Here is a 16,164-nt window from a genome sequence, read left to right on the forward strand (position 1 = left end):
TTTTAAACTGTACTGAAAATACAAGCTAAAGTAGGTAGAAAAGACAGTTACAGCTCTTTTAGAATTTGTCTAGCAGGCTTTCTGGTTTTTATCAGAAAGCCTCCCCACTCCCCGCCCCCACCCAACCAAAAAATAAATAAATAAAGTAGGTAGAAAAGAGAAAGAAGCTTCAGTTATAAAGACTGGATAGAAGGCAAAACCATTAATAACTACAGACAGTATAATTACACAGCTGGAAAACTCCTAAGAATGTACTGAGAAACTGATAAACATGAAGACAATGCAGTAAGGTAGCAGGGTACAAAACAGAAGACAAAATGTGGAAAAAGCCCAACAGCAGCAGCAAGTTTAATACCTACAAATACTCAACAAAAAATGTATAAGAGTCACATAAAGAAAACTTGGGAGGTAATTAAAGGACACAGAGAGGTGATGGTATGGTTAGTTAGACTTAACCCTTATATTTTAAAAAGAAGTTAGGTAATTTATAAATTTAATGAGATTCCAATAAACATACCACTAATTTTTTTTAAAAAGAACTAGACAAACATTTTGAAATGTATATAGGCTGGGTGCAGTGGCTCACGCCTGTAATTCCAGCACTCTGGGAGCCCAAAGTAGGAGCATCACTTGAGGCCAGGAGTTTAAGACCAGCCTGGGCAACATAGTGAGACCCTATCTCTAAAAAAGAAAAGAAAAAAAGAAAAAGAAAACTAGCCAGCAATGGTGGTGCATACTTGTAGTCCCAGCTACGCAGGAAGCTGAGACAGGAGAATAGCTTGAGCTCAGGAAGTCAAGGCTGCAGTGAGCCATGATTGTGCCACTGTACCACTCCGGCCTGGGTGACAGAGCAAGACCCTGTGTATGTATGTATGTGTGTATGTATATATCTCTCTCTAAATAAATAAATAAATATATATAGAAAAACAAGAATTGCCAGGAGATCTCTGAATACCGCCTCATGAATATACTAAAGGAACACAATGTTGAGAAACCCAAATATATATGGCAACAGGCAATGAAGGAAATATCTCAAGGTAATGAAAGATGAACTTTTCAGTAAATGAAACAACTAGGCAACTTTGGAAGTGAGGAAGAGGATCAGATTTATAATCCACATCATATTAAATTCCAAATGGATCAAAGATTTATGTTTTAAAAAATGAAGCCTAAAACATACTAGAAAAAGTGAGAAACCCTTTATAATCTTGGAATGGGAAAGGTAACTGATAAATTCAACTACTTTTTAAAAAATGTTTAAACTGACCAGGCACAGTGGCTCACACCTGTAATCTCAGCACTTTGAGAGGCTGAGGCAGGCAGATCACTTGAGGTCAGGAGTTTGAGACCAGCCTGGCCAACATGGCAAAACCACATCTCTACTACAAATACAAAAATTAGCTGGATGTGGTAGCACGTGCCTGTAGTCCCAGCTACTCCAGAGGCTGAGGCACAAGAATCGCTTGAACCCAGGAGGCAAAGGCTGCAGTGAGCCAAGATCACACCATTGCACTCCAGCCTGAGCGACAGAGCAAGACTGTCTCAAAAAAATAAATAAATAAATAAAAAGTTTAAACTTTGCTTATGGGACTTTTACCAAATAAACTTGAAAAAAATTGCAACTCATATTTCAAAAAACCTAATTTCCTGATTATATAAAAAGCTCCTAAGACATCAAAAAGACCTATGAGACCAAGAATAAAAATAGGCCAGGCACGGTGGCTCACACCAGTAATCCTAACACTGTGAGAGGCTGAGGTGGGTGGATTACCTAAGGTCAGGAGTTTGAGACCAGCCTGGTCAACATGGTGAAACCCTGCTTCTACTAAAAATACAAATATGAGCCAGGCGAGGTGGTGCGCGCCTGTAATCCCAGCTACTCAGAAGGCTGAGGCAGGAGAATCACTTGAACCCAGGAGGCAGAGGTCACAGTGAGCCAAGACTGCACCACTGCACTCCAGCCTGGGCGACAGAGCGAGACCCCTGTCTCACAAAATCAAAAAAACAAAGAATAAAAATAGGTCACTCTTCAACATATACGAAGATCCTACCCTCATTCAAAGGAATTAAATCCAGATATTAAAACAATGCTTATCACCTGTGGGAAGCTGAAATTAAAAAATAAAGAAAAACAAGAATTTAAAAATAATGCTAAAAGTCATTTTTCACTTATAAAATCAATTTTAAAAATTAGTTTGGTAACACCTTCTATGGGCAGGGCTCTCTGACTTTGCTGGTAGGGCTTTAAAGTGCTGCATCCCCATATGGCAGGTCATTTGGCAATACCTAAATAGAGTTCATCTGGTAAACTTAAACTTGCATGAAATGGGTACAGATATTTGCTGTGGCACCGTTACAGCATAAGGCTCAAAATAATCCAAATGGTCACCATTAGAGACCAGTCCAGTAAGTTCTGGAACCTCCTACAGTACAGGCTATGCAGCTATACAGATAAAGCTAATAGCTACAATATTAAATCCTATCCTTATTCCAAAAAAAGGGAAAAGCCTAAATGCTATGGCACCATTTAAATAAGATGGTCAGAAAAAAGAGTATCTTTGTACTTGTCAAAGAAACTGTAAAAAAATACAAGAGAACTAATAAAAGTGGTTAACTACTAATAAAAGTGGAAGGAGTGAGGTAAAAATTCGAAGGATGGGGAACAGAAAGTCATTGGGAGACTTTATTGTACACATTTTCATACCTTTTTTTTTTTTTTTTTAATAAAAGAGATGGGGTCTCACTCTGTCACCCAGCTGGAGTACAGCAGCATGATCATAGCTCACTGCAGCCTCAAACTTTTGGGCTCAAGCAATCCTCCCACCTCTGCCTCCCAAAGCACTGGGATTAAAAGGATGAGCCACCGCGCCCAGCATATCTTCATATTAATACTTTTTGGAAACATAACCATGTGAATGATGACCTATTTTAAAAATAACAACAGCTAACAAGAGCCAGGTACCATTTTAAATATCTTCCCCACATTAATTCATCTAATCCTCACAACAGCTCTGTAAAGGAAGTACTACCATATCCCCAAGATAGAGACCAGAAAACTAAAGCACAAAATGCTATATTCAACATACAATCGACCAGGCACAGTAGCTCACGCCTGTAATCCCAACACTTTGGGAAGCCAGGGCAGGTGGATCACTTGAGGTCAGGAGTTCAAGACCAGCCTGGCCAACATGGTGAAACCCCATCTCTACTAAAAATACAAAAATTAGCGGGACGTGGTGGCAGGCACCTGTAATCCCAGCTACTCAGGAGGCTGAGACAGGAGAATCCTTTGAATCCAGCAGGCGGAGGTTGCAGTGAGCCGAAATCACACCACTGCACTCCAGCCTGAGCAACAGAACGAGACTTCATCTCAAAAAAAAAAAAAAAAAAAAAAAGCAGTCGTGTGCTGCATAACATCTGAGTCAATGATGGACCGCATATATAACAGTGGTACCATAAGATAATATTGTATTTTTACTGTATATTTTCTATGTTTATTATGATTTAAATATACAAATACTTGCCAATGTGTCACAACTGCCTCCAGTATCCAGTACAGCGGCATGCTGCAGGGATGTGTGGCCTAGGTGTGTCATGGGCTGTACCATCTAGGTTTAAGTACACTCTGTGTTTACACAATGCCAAAATCACCTAACAACACATTTCTCAGAATGCATCTCCATCCATAAGTAATGCATGATTGTATATATTTAATGATTTATTTAGTAACTTATTTTACCTAAGAAAAATATACCATGTGTGGTATTTTGTCACAGTTAATGTAAAACAATGAAGTTCCTACAGAACTCAACAGGACTGAATGATGAAGACATTGGCTCTACTGTAAAAAGAACTAAAGTGGGCCTAGCACAGTTGGACCTATGGCCACCAAATGCTACAAGGAGGCAGCCAATTAGCCCCATGAAAGCCAACTTTATTAAAGTAAAATATTCCTCTCTTCTCCCCCAGCTAGAATAATGAGATAAGTAACAGGTTCAAGATTCAAGTTAAAAAAAAAAAAAAAAAAATTACTCATCTCTGAATAGCACAATAAAAAACTCTATTGTAATGTTTAAAAGTAGTGTCCTACTTCTACGGTTCATTTTTACAGCAAAAATCTTTATTAAATGCTACATCTATAAACAACAAATTGGAAGGACCTTTCAGCGACTCCAAAATAGTGCTTCCACTCATTTCTTTTGCTATAATGGTATCTACATAAAATGTACAATATTCTTAACAAAAACCGGATGTAATTCATAAATTCATGGTGTGTAAAGGGGAATTAAAATGAAATTCAAGACAACTATTTCAAGGGCTTAACTGTCCAATGGCTGAAGCAACAAATGGATGACTTACTACGAATTTTTAAAACTACCAAATCAATTTAAACTAGATGTGGAGTTAGAACAACAGCAAAGAGGTAATAATATAATGATAATTCTAAAAATCTACTTCAAGTTTTTCTATTTTAAGATAACTAAACCACTAATATATCACACACAAAAACAAAACTTAACATTTCCAGACCAATGTATACATCACTCAACATATTATTAGCTGCAGCAAAAACAAGTAGAGCAAACACTTAGGAGGAGGTGAGGTACAGCTACTTGGGCAAGCTTAAAAGGACGTATCATTGGTGAATGAGGAGGAATAAATCCGTCAATGGTAGGCACAGGAACTCAAAACAACAAAGCAATGTGGGGCCGTTGAGTACAGGGGAAAACGATTTTATAATGGGTCAAAGCCCCTAAAGAAATTACCATGCCATAGACAGACGTACTAAAATACAATATAGGAAAAACCAAACTATAATAAGCAAACTACTCTAGGAAAATTAGGAAGTATTAAATACATTTTCAAAATATGTGCCTCAAAAGTAGTTGATGCTTTTAAACTGTGCTTAAAAGTTTCAATTACCAGGAAAATTTACTAAGAAACCACATTCCCTAGAAATGCCAGAGGAAAAAAGTATTTTTGTATATACCATACTTAAATTTTCACTGAGAACATTTTACGTTTTACTTGTATTCAAATGCAGGTATTTTAAAAAAAACAACTTACCCAGAGGACAAAAAAATAAAATAAAATAAAATTACATTAAATCAACAAGCACTTACCTGAACATTTTTTTGGCCAATTTCTTATTTAACACAATTTATTCATCAATATCAGCAATGTTGCTCTGGGCTACCAGTTCATAATAATAGTTTTATTGTAAAACAACTGCTTAGTTAGCACTTACGGGGGAAAAAAAAAAAAAATCACTGACCTGAATTCCGTATTAGTGGAAAATAGTAGTCCAAATGAAATACATGCAAAAGATTTCAGAGCAATCCTCAAGCAACAAAGTAAAAATAATAATACTGAGATCTAAAGATATTTTTCAAAGTAACTATAAGATTAAATGATAAATTCTAGTTGTAATAAATGATAGCACTCTGCAAGCTGCTTAAAAACATTAATTCCACAACAAAGATAGAAAATGAAAACGTACAATAATTGCACTTACGATGTAGGAAGCAGTCATATTTAAAACATCGCCTACAGAAAAGCGTATGAAAGGAGTGTAAGCTTTGCTCTCTCTGAACAGATTTAGCGTTTGGTCCATCTATGTTGGGGGTACATTCAGGAGGAAGTGCGCCTGGGAGCTGCTGTTCGGTGAGTTCTTTATATCTGACATTAACCAAGAAAAATTTAAGTAAACATGAAACAAAAATCACTTTTTTGAAAACAGTTTCTAAAAGGTTTCCATGTGTTACTTTTGATGTTTATCTTGCCTAAAACATAAAGGAATGGCTCTATTTAGATAAAGAGACAACTAAATATTGTGCATGGTGTTATCAAGAATCAAATTCATTGATATGATTCAAATATATCATGGAAAAGGATATTATATTAGTTTTAACTAAACACCAAATTTCTACCAGTATCCAGATAATTTTCCTGTAAATGTACTACTGTAAATTTTATGTGTATATGTGTGTGTTTATGTGTACATATAAATTATACATATGTATTTATTCTATCTACAGGAAATATTTTGTAATGCAGAGTACCACAAGTATACATGTTGCTTCAAGTATCTTGCAAACATTGTAAACAAAGTGTAGTGGCTCATCCGCTACATTGATTCCATTTGTAATAAACCAAAATGGTGAGTTACATACCATACAGGGCAAGATTGCCTCAAAGGAACAAATCTTACTTTTCCTTTAGTTCTTCTGCTGTGCCCTTATCTGGAAACATTGAGGAAATGGCTTCAAAAATTTTATCAGACGGAAATTTCCGAGGTGGGCGGCTTTCTTTATCTAAACAGGAGAATATGAAAGGAAAAAAAGAATGGAAGTAAACAAGTTTTTGATCTTTCATTTTCTCCACCCAACTATGTCTCTATAACAAAGCTGATTTTCTAAGAAATCATCTCAATTTTGTGTTTTACTTACTTCTCACATACTTTACAGGTCTGTGGAATGCCACTCAGTCAAAAACAAAATTCAAATTCAAATTCAAATATGAAAAGCTTTAAGAGCACTGGGAAGCAATAAACCTAGGTTCTACTCCCAGCTCTGCTACTAACTGATTTTGTGACTGAGAGTGATCACTTTACCTCTTGGGTCTGTCTACTCATCTATAAAATGAAGGAGCTGAACTAGATGATCAATAAGGTCAGTAAGGTAACTTTCTGTTATTTTCTCTTTTTGAAATATGCTTCTTAGAAATTGCTATTTCACCCGCCAAATTATTCTATGCTGCCTTAGCATGAGCTTTGCCAAGCAGAGAATACCAACTACTGACTGTTTCTTCCCAATAGTATAATCTTATAAGTTACTTAACCTCTCTAAATCTATCTCCTCAAATAGAAAATGGATCTGATAGGCCGGGCGCAGTGGCTCACGCCTGTAATCCTAGCACTCTGGGAGGCCGAGGCGGGCAGATCACGAGATCAGGAGATCGAGACCATCCTGGCTAACACGGTGAAACCCCATCTCTACTAAAAAATACAAAAAATTAGCCGGGCGTGGTGGCGGGTGCCTGTAGTCCCAGCTACTCGGGAGGCTGAGCCAGGAGAATGGCGTGAACCCGGGAGGCGAAGCTTGCAGTGAGCAGAGATGGCGCCACTGTACTCTAGCCTGGGCGACACAGCGAGACTCCGTCTCAAAAAAAAAAAAAAAGAAAATGGATCTGATAATAACATCCATCTCGTGAAGCCATTATGAGGATTAAGTGAGCTGGTGCATAAGAAGTGATTATTACACAATTTGTACATAGTGAATATCAATGTTATATATTATAATGATGCCCAGTGAAGCACACAAAAAACTACATTCTTTGCTAGCCAAAGGAAACAAAGATACTCAAGTGAAGATAATGTTGCAAGTATTATGCTTTTTTTTTTTTTTTTTTAAAGGCAGGGTCTCACTCTGCCACCCCGCCAGACTATGCAGTGGCACAATCACAGCTCAATGCAGCCTAAACCTCCTGGGCTCAGGCAACCACCCTGCCTCATTTTTTTACTTTTTAGTAGAGATGGGGTCTCACTATGTTGCCCAGGCTGGTCTTGAACTCCTGGGCTCAAGCAATCTGCCCACCTTAGACTCCCAAGTGCTAGGATTACAGGGTTAGCCACCCTGTCTGGCCATAATATGCTAATTTTGATTATACTGCTATCAATGTGATATTTAACAAAGAAAGAAAAAGAGAAAGAAGAAACTAAGCCCTATTTCTACTCTTTCTACTGTTTTTGAAAGAAAGCTGTAATGGCTACACAGAATCCTAATAATCAGGCATACCATCTCGGTGATCCTCCAGATCTTTCTGCTTTTCTTCTCTTTCTTCAGGATCGTCTCCATCATCGTCATCGTCATCATCATTATATTGACCAAGGGCATTCACCAACTCCACAAAAATTTCATCATTTATAAACCCACATTCTGAAATGCATCAAATGTCAGAAACACACAGGAGAAGTAGTAACGTCAAAAGTTTATGTATCCTTTTTCTACTTGGACAAACCAGGCATAGCCTAGTAACTAGCACTAAAACATTATTATTGAAATGAGGGAAGGAAAAGATAAGATCATTTTCAAGACTGGCGTTAGGCAAAGTTAGGAAGCAAAATTATCTTTAATACCTGCTACTTTCCGTAGAACGGCCCCTCCCCAAAAGTTTCTAGTAGAAAACTGAATCTTCTAGGAACTGATTGTGGCTTTAGCCTCCTCCCAAACAATGGATCTGTCCTTTAACTGATCATTTCAGACCCTGCTTTCTGCTGATAATGACAATGGATGATGATATTACAAATATTATCCTTTCAGACACTTTAACAGGGCCTCCTGGACATAAAAAACTGAAACCATAACTCTAATGATTGAATTTCAGGTACTGTAGTCCCTAGAGGAGCAGTATTTTTTAGCAGTAGGGGCTGCTGGAGCTCCCATATGCCACAGAAGCAGAGCCCCAATCCTAATCAATTTTACTACTAAAGAATCTTAAAATCTACATACACTCAAGTTCTATTTAATTTACATGTTATTGCCATTATGTTATAACCAACTATGCATAATTATCAAGTGGCAAACATAATCCTCCTAACTAATTTTCCCAAAAATATTTAGGGAAAATACTGAAAATCTTAGGCCTGGGCCCAGGTTCAGTCCCTTATAGTTCAGTGCAAAACTTAATTTTAGTATTAAAATTTTTCTCATGCCCTATATGCTTCATAAACAAAAGTGTCTCTCAGTTCTTTAGCCCCTTATTCCAAGAGAAGAAGCATATGGCTCACCTCTATCCCCATGTACTTTTCCATCATAATTTTTTATTAGTTCTTCAATGAAAGTACCATCCTGGTCTAAAACTTCATCTCCCATATAAGGAATGTTATGTAAAACAGTTTCATCTTCCACCTAAAAGAAAAAAATGTATTTAAAAAGCAGGTTTACTCTAAGTATCAAATGTGAAATAACTAAAATACAACTTTTCATATGTACATGTCTGTACCCAGTTCTCCAGATTTAAAATACTAGTCAAGAGAGCAAACTCTAAAATTTATCAAAAAATAAAAGACCCCTCTCACCAATAAGCATATCTGAGAAAACTGTTGACAGAAAAAAAATTTAATTCTAGAAAAAATACTGCACTTAGTCTGTCATCAATCATTAAAACTTACCATTATTTTACATACCTCTAAGAAAGAAAAAGATGCTCTAGATTATGAGAAGACATCATCCGTTTGTTTTTGTTTTTTAATTGAGACGAGTGTCTCACTATGCTGCCCAGGCTGGTCTCGAACTCCTGAGCTCAAGTGATCCACCCGCCTTGGCTCCCAAAGTGCTGGGATTACAGGTGTCTGGCACCATGAGCCACCATGCCCAGCCATCATCAGTTTTAAGGCACACTTTAGATGTTAATAGAGGATGATGAAATACGGTATATCAAGATCAACTATAAAGACCCATACCAAAAAACTACCGTAAGACTCCCAAACTCCACTTGATGATCCAGTTATTAAAACAGCCATTAACTTATAATAGTTTAAGGTAAAATGAAAAAAAATTTAAGACATCCAATATAATAAAATTCTAGGGATACAGAGTATTGATAGTCCATTAAAGTTTATGCCAAAAGGATATGTACTTATATGTAAAATAAGAACATTCTACAAAAACAAAATATTTCAATATTTAGATGAATGAGATGAATATCAAAGTTGACAGTGCTAGTAAAGATGATAGATGAGTTTTTATCAAGCTTTGGAAGACAACAGAGAAGAAAGAAGAGCCAATCAAAGAAAAGTTAAGACAGAATAGAATACTTAAGAATACAAGATAAAGAAAGTTGACATTCATAGGAGGAAGAGCATTTTCAATGAAGAATAAAAATGACAGTAGTTATAGATAAAGACTGGACAGTTCTGAAGTATATGTTTAAAGAGACTAATTCCGAGTGAAGATAAGTCTAAGTCTTAAGAGGCCTTTGAAAAGGGTATTGGTTGAAAACAGAATTTTAGAAAGGTAATTCTGATAAGCAGAATGGACTGGCTATGCCTGACTGGGAGGACACAGAAGCTCTTTAAAGGGTGAGATGGCGTAGGCTCGGCCCGGCACTATGATCGTGGCCCACAGGGAAGAACATGCTGGGAAAGCCCACACACAGGAATAGTAGCAGCCAGGGAATGTGGAGAAAATCTCAAATAATCCCTAGGTAACAAATTTAGGACAACTGAAGAGTTCATAAAGATAACAGTACCGTAGACAGACAAGGAAAAGAAAAAGTGGGATAAAAGGAGCATATAATTAAAATGCAGATTTTAATGTATTCATATATTCAAATTCAAGCTTATATACACACTAGAGGCCTGTTTTCATCTCATTTCACTTGCACTAATCTCATTTAAACTAGGGGTTGATTTCTTTATATCTAAGCCAAAATTAAGTGACACTTAGATATTTTGTCTTTTCAATGATATCCACATCATCCTGCTCTCCAAAACGTACCTTAGTTATAATAAAGATTGTGTGCCTAATCTGCTTTGGTCAGCAAAATCAGAGAGGGTCTGGCTCTGTCACCCAGGCTAGACCAGCAAAATCCATGGATGATTCACAAATTATATTTAATGACAAATTTAAATAATATATTCTTCCAGAATTTCAGTCTGTGAAAACATGAAACTTCCCTCAAGGTCATGCAATGTAATTCTCAAACTACACTCAAATTTATACAACTACAGAAGAGTAACTGAAGTTGACACTGTACTGTACAAAGTATAAAAGTTACTAAAAACTTCCCTAAAGCAGGTTCACCAAGGACTTCTATCAACATTTTATTAGCCTTCCCACTTTATATATCAATTAAGTAATACAACTATATATTTTTTATTTAGCAATACAAGTCAAGAACACATGCTTCAGTTTCTCTCTAGCATTTTATTACAAAAGCTGCTGGGTCAGAGTTAGCAATGGAAATATGTTTCAGCTCATGTTTTACAAGCCCTATGAATATTACATCATAAGGTACATTATCACAATAAAATGCTACCTAAAATTGTTTTAAGTAATAAGTTCTCAATTAACAAAAACTCAGTCAGACTTAGATTATAGGACACTGACTTTTTTAAGGATAAGAACTATAAGCTTCATTCCTTTTGGTTTTTTGAGACAGGGTCTGGCTGTCACCAAGGCTAGAGCGCAATGGCACAATCTCAGCTCACTACAACCTCCGCCTCCCTCAAGCCATCCTTCCACCTCAGCCTCCTGAGTAGCTTGGGACTACAGACATGCGCCACACCCAGCTAATTTTTGTTTTGAGGACACAGCGTTTTGCCATATTGCCCAGGTGGATCTCCAATTCCCAGACTCAAGTAATCCATCTGCCTCAGCCTCCCAAAGTGCTGGAATTACAGGCATGAGCCACAGTGCCCAGCCTATCTTTTAAATATTTTTAATCCTAGGTATGGTTACTCCTTAACACTTTTCCTTTGGAGAGTATAGGAAAAGAGTGATACTGCACAGGCCTTAAAAAAACTATATTAATCAATTTTTTTTAATTACTTCAAGTGTTATTTTGATAGCTTTTTAGAATTTACACTGTCTTGATTCACCGTGACAATAAAATTATCTATGCTTTTTCGTTTCCAGTAAGTTATTATCAGATAAGCAGAAGACATCTTCTTTACATACCATAAAATTCTGCTGTAGGGGAGACCAAGAATACATTATGGGCACTGAAGCAACTGCATTCAGAGTCTTTAATGGGATGACTTGTGTTGGAAAATCCAAGTCACTGGTCACCGAACACTAAAACAGAAAAAATAAAATTGACTCTTAAAAGGACAACCTTAAGCTGTAGCCATCATTATTGTAAAGAGATGCTGCCTATCTAAATATTTAATTTTGAAAAAAAAGTCCTTACCTAGGACAGTAAAGTGGTCATATAAACCAAATAGGATTCTCTCTTTTCTCTCTTTTACTTAGGGTGCAAAAATGCTTCAAATTTTCCAAATTTCCAAATCCTCCAACCCTTCCCATACTTACCAATATCAGTAAGAATCAAAAACTGTACTTATGTGAGATTCAGCAATCTAATTAACTGCTCCATGCTTTTATACATTTATTTCCTAGCTCATCCTTCATTTCTCTTACATTCCAACCACACAGAATAGTAATATGTATAGCAAATAAGCCACTTAAATCTTACTTAACAAGAATAAGAAAACTTAATCTTCCTTATCTTTATCTTCCTTTTTTAAAATCTAAGTGTCAATTGCTGATATTATCAGATGATACATAAATATTAAGGGTAATGGGTTTGTGTTTCAATCACAACAAAGTAAATTCAAATCTATTCTGCAAAACTGTAATCTCTGAATTAATAATATTAGCTAATTACTAAGTACTTTCTATGTGCTAGGCTATTTTAAACACATTACATGTCTTCTATTTAATCCTCATTATAACACTGTAAGATGGGTACTATTCTTAGCCCCCATTTTACAGGTGAGAAAACTATAGAAAAGAAAGGATAAGTAGCTTGCCCAAGGTTGCGCATGGTTCTCGGGCTAGAATGTAAACTCCAAAAGCCTGACTCTGGAGCCCCTGGCTCTTCCCACTCCTTATATTGCCATGATACCATATTGCTAAAATGTGTCAGTGCACATAGTCCCTTGAAACACCATATTTCATACAATCTATGATGACAGCGATTTCAAGGTACATCATTATCTTCTGTATCACTAAGAAAAAATGCTGCCAACTAAACAAAGATATAATCCATTCTTATCACAGTGATTCTAAGATGCATGTTGGTTTCCAATGTTAAAATGTGAAAAATTTTGCATCTTTGATTCTCTGAAATATGGTAAAACTCTTGTGCCCAAATAACCACAGCACTTTCCACCCTGTCTACGAATCCGAGATTCCTTAAAGAGTACTACTGCCCAGGTGTAAGTCCTCCAGAGCCTTCTCAAAAATATCCTAGACATACATTCATAATCCACAATCAATGAAAATACAGCAAAAAAGAAGTGTAGTAAAATGAAACCGAAAAATCATATATATATATATATATATATACACACACATACATATTAAATGTTTAAATTTTTTATCTAAAATGTCTTAAAAATAGCAGAACTAGGTGTGGTGAAATTCAGAGTAGAAATCTGGCATATGGGCCACACCTGACCCTCAGCATTGGGTTGCATCAGGCCAGTGGGATAATCTCTCAATCATCACAGTCACTGCAGCACAAAAATAATTCCTTCCTTAGTGGAAGTAAAGGTTTAAGGATGGAGTAGTTAGGAAGAACTGTGACAGTGATTCATCTATTAATTTGCTTTCCAAAAAGGCAAAGATAAAGATAATAATACTAATAAGGCTCATAACTCAAGTAAACAAGAAGGTGTGAACAGTTTACTAACACTCCAGAGCCCACAGTCTTTCCCCTTCCTGCTGTTTGGCCTCTGATACAATCCTTCATCCATCCATCCAATAATCCAATAAAAACAGCAGTTAACATTTATTGAGCACGTACTATGTTGCAGGCACTGTGCTAAGTGCTTATATACATTATCTTAATTATTCCTCATTACAACCTTATGGTGTAGTTTTAGCATCAAAACTTCACAAATGAGGACACTGAGGTTCAGAGAAGTTATATAATTTGTCTAGTCAGAAAGGCAGCAAATTACAAAACCAGGATTAAAACCTGGATTTAAAGTCTGACTGCAACACCCGTGAGCTTAATTAATTACTGCACTGTAGTTCTTGCCCTTGCAATGCTCATGGGGTAAAATAACAATTACAACCATGCAGTATTTACTATATAAAACAGAGACATGGCTGGGCACAGTGGCTCAAGCGTATAATCTCAGCACTTTGGCAGGCCAAGACAGGCAGATCGCTTGAGCCCAGAAGTTCAAGACCAGTCCGGGCAACATGGGGAAACCCTGTCTCTACCAAAAACACACAAAAAATTAGCCCAGCAAGGTAACACGTGCCTGTAGTCCCAGCTACTTGAGGGGCTGAGGTGGGAGGATCACTTGAGCCTGGGAGGCAAAGGCTGCAGTAAGCCGTGATCAGCACCACTGTACTCCAGCCTGGGTGATGGGAGACCCCGCCTCAAAAAAAAAAAAAGAAAAAAGAAAATAGAGACATATGACAATGTAATAGGAGCATCTCCTCCAACAACAACTTATTAATACTACCAAGTCTTCTTCCCTTCTTTCTACTTAACTGGGTAAATTTGGGGGTGGAGGTGTTTATAATTACTGAATATACTGAATATAATTACTGATACTGATAGTATCAAATACTATCCAGTGACTTAAAGTACAAAACAATTTTCATTTCTTAAAAAAAAAAATCCGATTTTTTTTACATCTGGCAGGGATAAATTGATTCTGTGGCTTCTGAAGGAAGAAGCGCTTTTAAAGCTTAAGGAGGAGTGGGCTGCCTCTCTGACTCTGACTTACTTATTCACCTGCTTTAACACCTAACTCCAAAGTCACACATACGGGTTAGAGAATGAGTTTTCAACTACAACAAAGAAGGAGCATTGGCTTTGCTTCATCTATGGTTGCTCTAGTGATACAGCAAATACTCTGCAAATTCTGAATGAAGTCAGCTGATTTTTCCCATTAACAGAAAGAACTTATGGAAGCACAGAAAATATTAAGGCACAGGCTGCAGCACTAAGTACTACTTCCAGTCCCATACCTGTCATACCCCAGTATCCCATCGCCTCAGTTCTGAGTCATGCGAGAGTCACTAAGAGACAAGAAATAAGCTCTCTGAGGGCAAAAGCAGCTGAGCCAAGTGTGGCTTCACCTCTGTCTTGAAACGATACTCAGCACAGTGTCTCAAAAAAACAGTAGGCACTCAAAAAATGTTTCTGGAATGAACAGACTACATTTGATGATTTTCTCTAATGGAGACTTCAATTTCTTTTTAAAGCTAAGAGAGCACCTATTTAGAAAACTGACGGTCTACCCCCACCTCATTGTATTTCTAGTATCTCTAGAAACCTATCCCATTCTTTAACTATTAACCATAACTAATAACCATATTCCTTTCATTTATGAAATATTCAAATGCAAAAGCATTTGTTTGTGAAAACAAACGTGGGATTCTTATTTATTGACTTACAGAAAAATTACTCAAAAATCCCAGTTACTTACCAGCAACTTATTTTTCTTTGAAAATGTATCATCCTTGACAGTTTACATAATTAAGTCTCATGTCACTCAGAGTAGTGAAAAGAATTTTTACCTCATGGGTCTCCACATTTCACCTGGTCAGAGCCATGTGTCCTGGACTCAGGAACTTACTAGGAGACCTTTACCAACAAATTAGATTCTCTAATTCCAGTTCCAACTTGAGGATCACACAAGGAAGTTAGAGATGATTCATCATCAATGGTTTAAAAAAAGGGGGGTGGGGGGGGATTAGATTCATTACCAAGGATGCTACATTTTCAGAGAAACACAGCTTACTGGTAAGTAACCAGGTTCCTCTGAGGATGGATAGACTTACATCAACCAGCTGGTACAATAGGCGACTGTGTGGCTGGACCACTGGGAGCTGGAGAGGGAAGTCAAGCCAAAAATAGTAGTTGTAGGAGTACACAACCAAACTGAGACTCTTGGCAGAAGGCTGGTTCCAAGTAAAAACTGTGTTATGGAAAATCGTAGAGGGAAGAGCAGGTGAATGGCCTGCAGGGAAGGGAAAGAAATTAACACACCCTACTATGTGCCAAGCACTGTGCTAGAGACTTTACCAAAGTTAGCGTCTTTAAATTTCACAACTACCCAGTGAGGTAGGTATGACTCCCCATTTTACAGCAGGACATCCCAAAGACAACAGCCATGGCTGTCCTGCCTCTGAATAATCTTTAACATGAGAAGGGCTAAGTCCAACTTCCATATAGTAGGGGAAAATACACAATCAATTAGCCAAGTAAAAAATATTCTCAGATGCTGGTTGGTCCATTTATTTCATGCCAGAGACACAGTAAACTGTTGACATTGTCTAACATCCTGTAGCCTTTCCATGTGACAACAGCGAGGAAGGTGCAGGAAGTTCGGCACTCCAGGAGAGGAAGAGTCAGAAGAAAGCATCAGCTGTCACCAAGTCTAGAGAAAAGCTGGGGGTGATTTCTGAAACT

At 37.1% G+C, this 16,164-nt stretch overlaps 1 protein-coding gene and 1 non-coding gene across 18 annotated transcripts in view; one reads left to right on the forward strand and one right to left on the reverse strand.

Annotated features, from left to right (window-relative positions):
* The window catches only part of EZH2 (enhancer of zeste 2 polycomb repressive complex 2 subunit), a 76,115-nt gene that overhangs the window by 13,610 nt on the left and 46,341 nt on the right, over window positions 1-16,164 (reverse strand). For 7 of the 17 annotated variants that reach the window (XM_054560701.1, XM_024249999.3, XM_054560692.1 and 4 more), the window contains 5 exons: window positions 11,682-11,798; window positions 8,789-8,909; window positions 7,797-7,937; window positions 6,212-6,314; window positions 5,501-5,679 (listed from right to left, as the gene is read on the reverse strand). In XM_054560701.1, coding sequence (XP_054416676.1) covers window positions 5,501-5,679; window positions 6,212-6,314; window positions 7,797-7,937; window positions 8,789-8,909; window positions 11,682-11,798 — 661 coding nt within the window. Of the gene's footprint in view, window positions 1-5,500; window positions 5,680-6,211; window positions 6,315-7,796; window positions 7,938-8,788; window positions 8,910-11,681; window positions 11,799-15,533; window positions 15,713-16,164 lie in introns of all 17 variants that reach the window. The other 10 variants (XM_063725805.1, XM_024250000.3, XM_054560699.1 and 7 more) reach the window with 6 other exon arrangements.
* Window positions 43-104, forward strand: LOC112134464 (U7 small nuclear RNA). Its single transcript, XR_002915890.1, has one exon. It is a non-coding gene; the product is annotated as a U7 small nuclear RNA (small nuclear RNA).

The sequence above is a fragment of the Pongo abelii genome, chromosome 6, assembly GCF_028885655.2.
Source record: "Pongo abelii isolate AG06213 chromosome 6, NHGRI_mPonAbe1-v2.0_pri, whole genome shotgun sequence".
In the NCBI taxonomy this organism is placed as follows: domain Eukaryota; kingdom Metazoa; phylum Chordata; class Mammalia; order Primates; family Hominidae; genus Pongo; species Pongo abelii.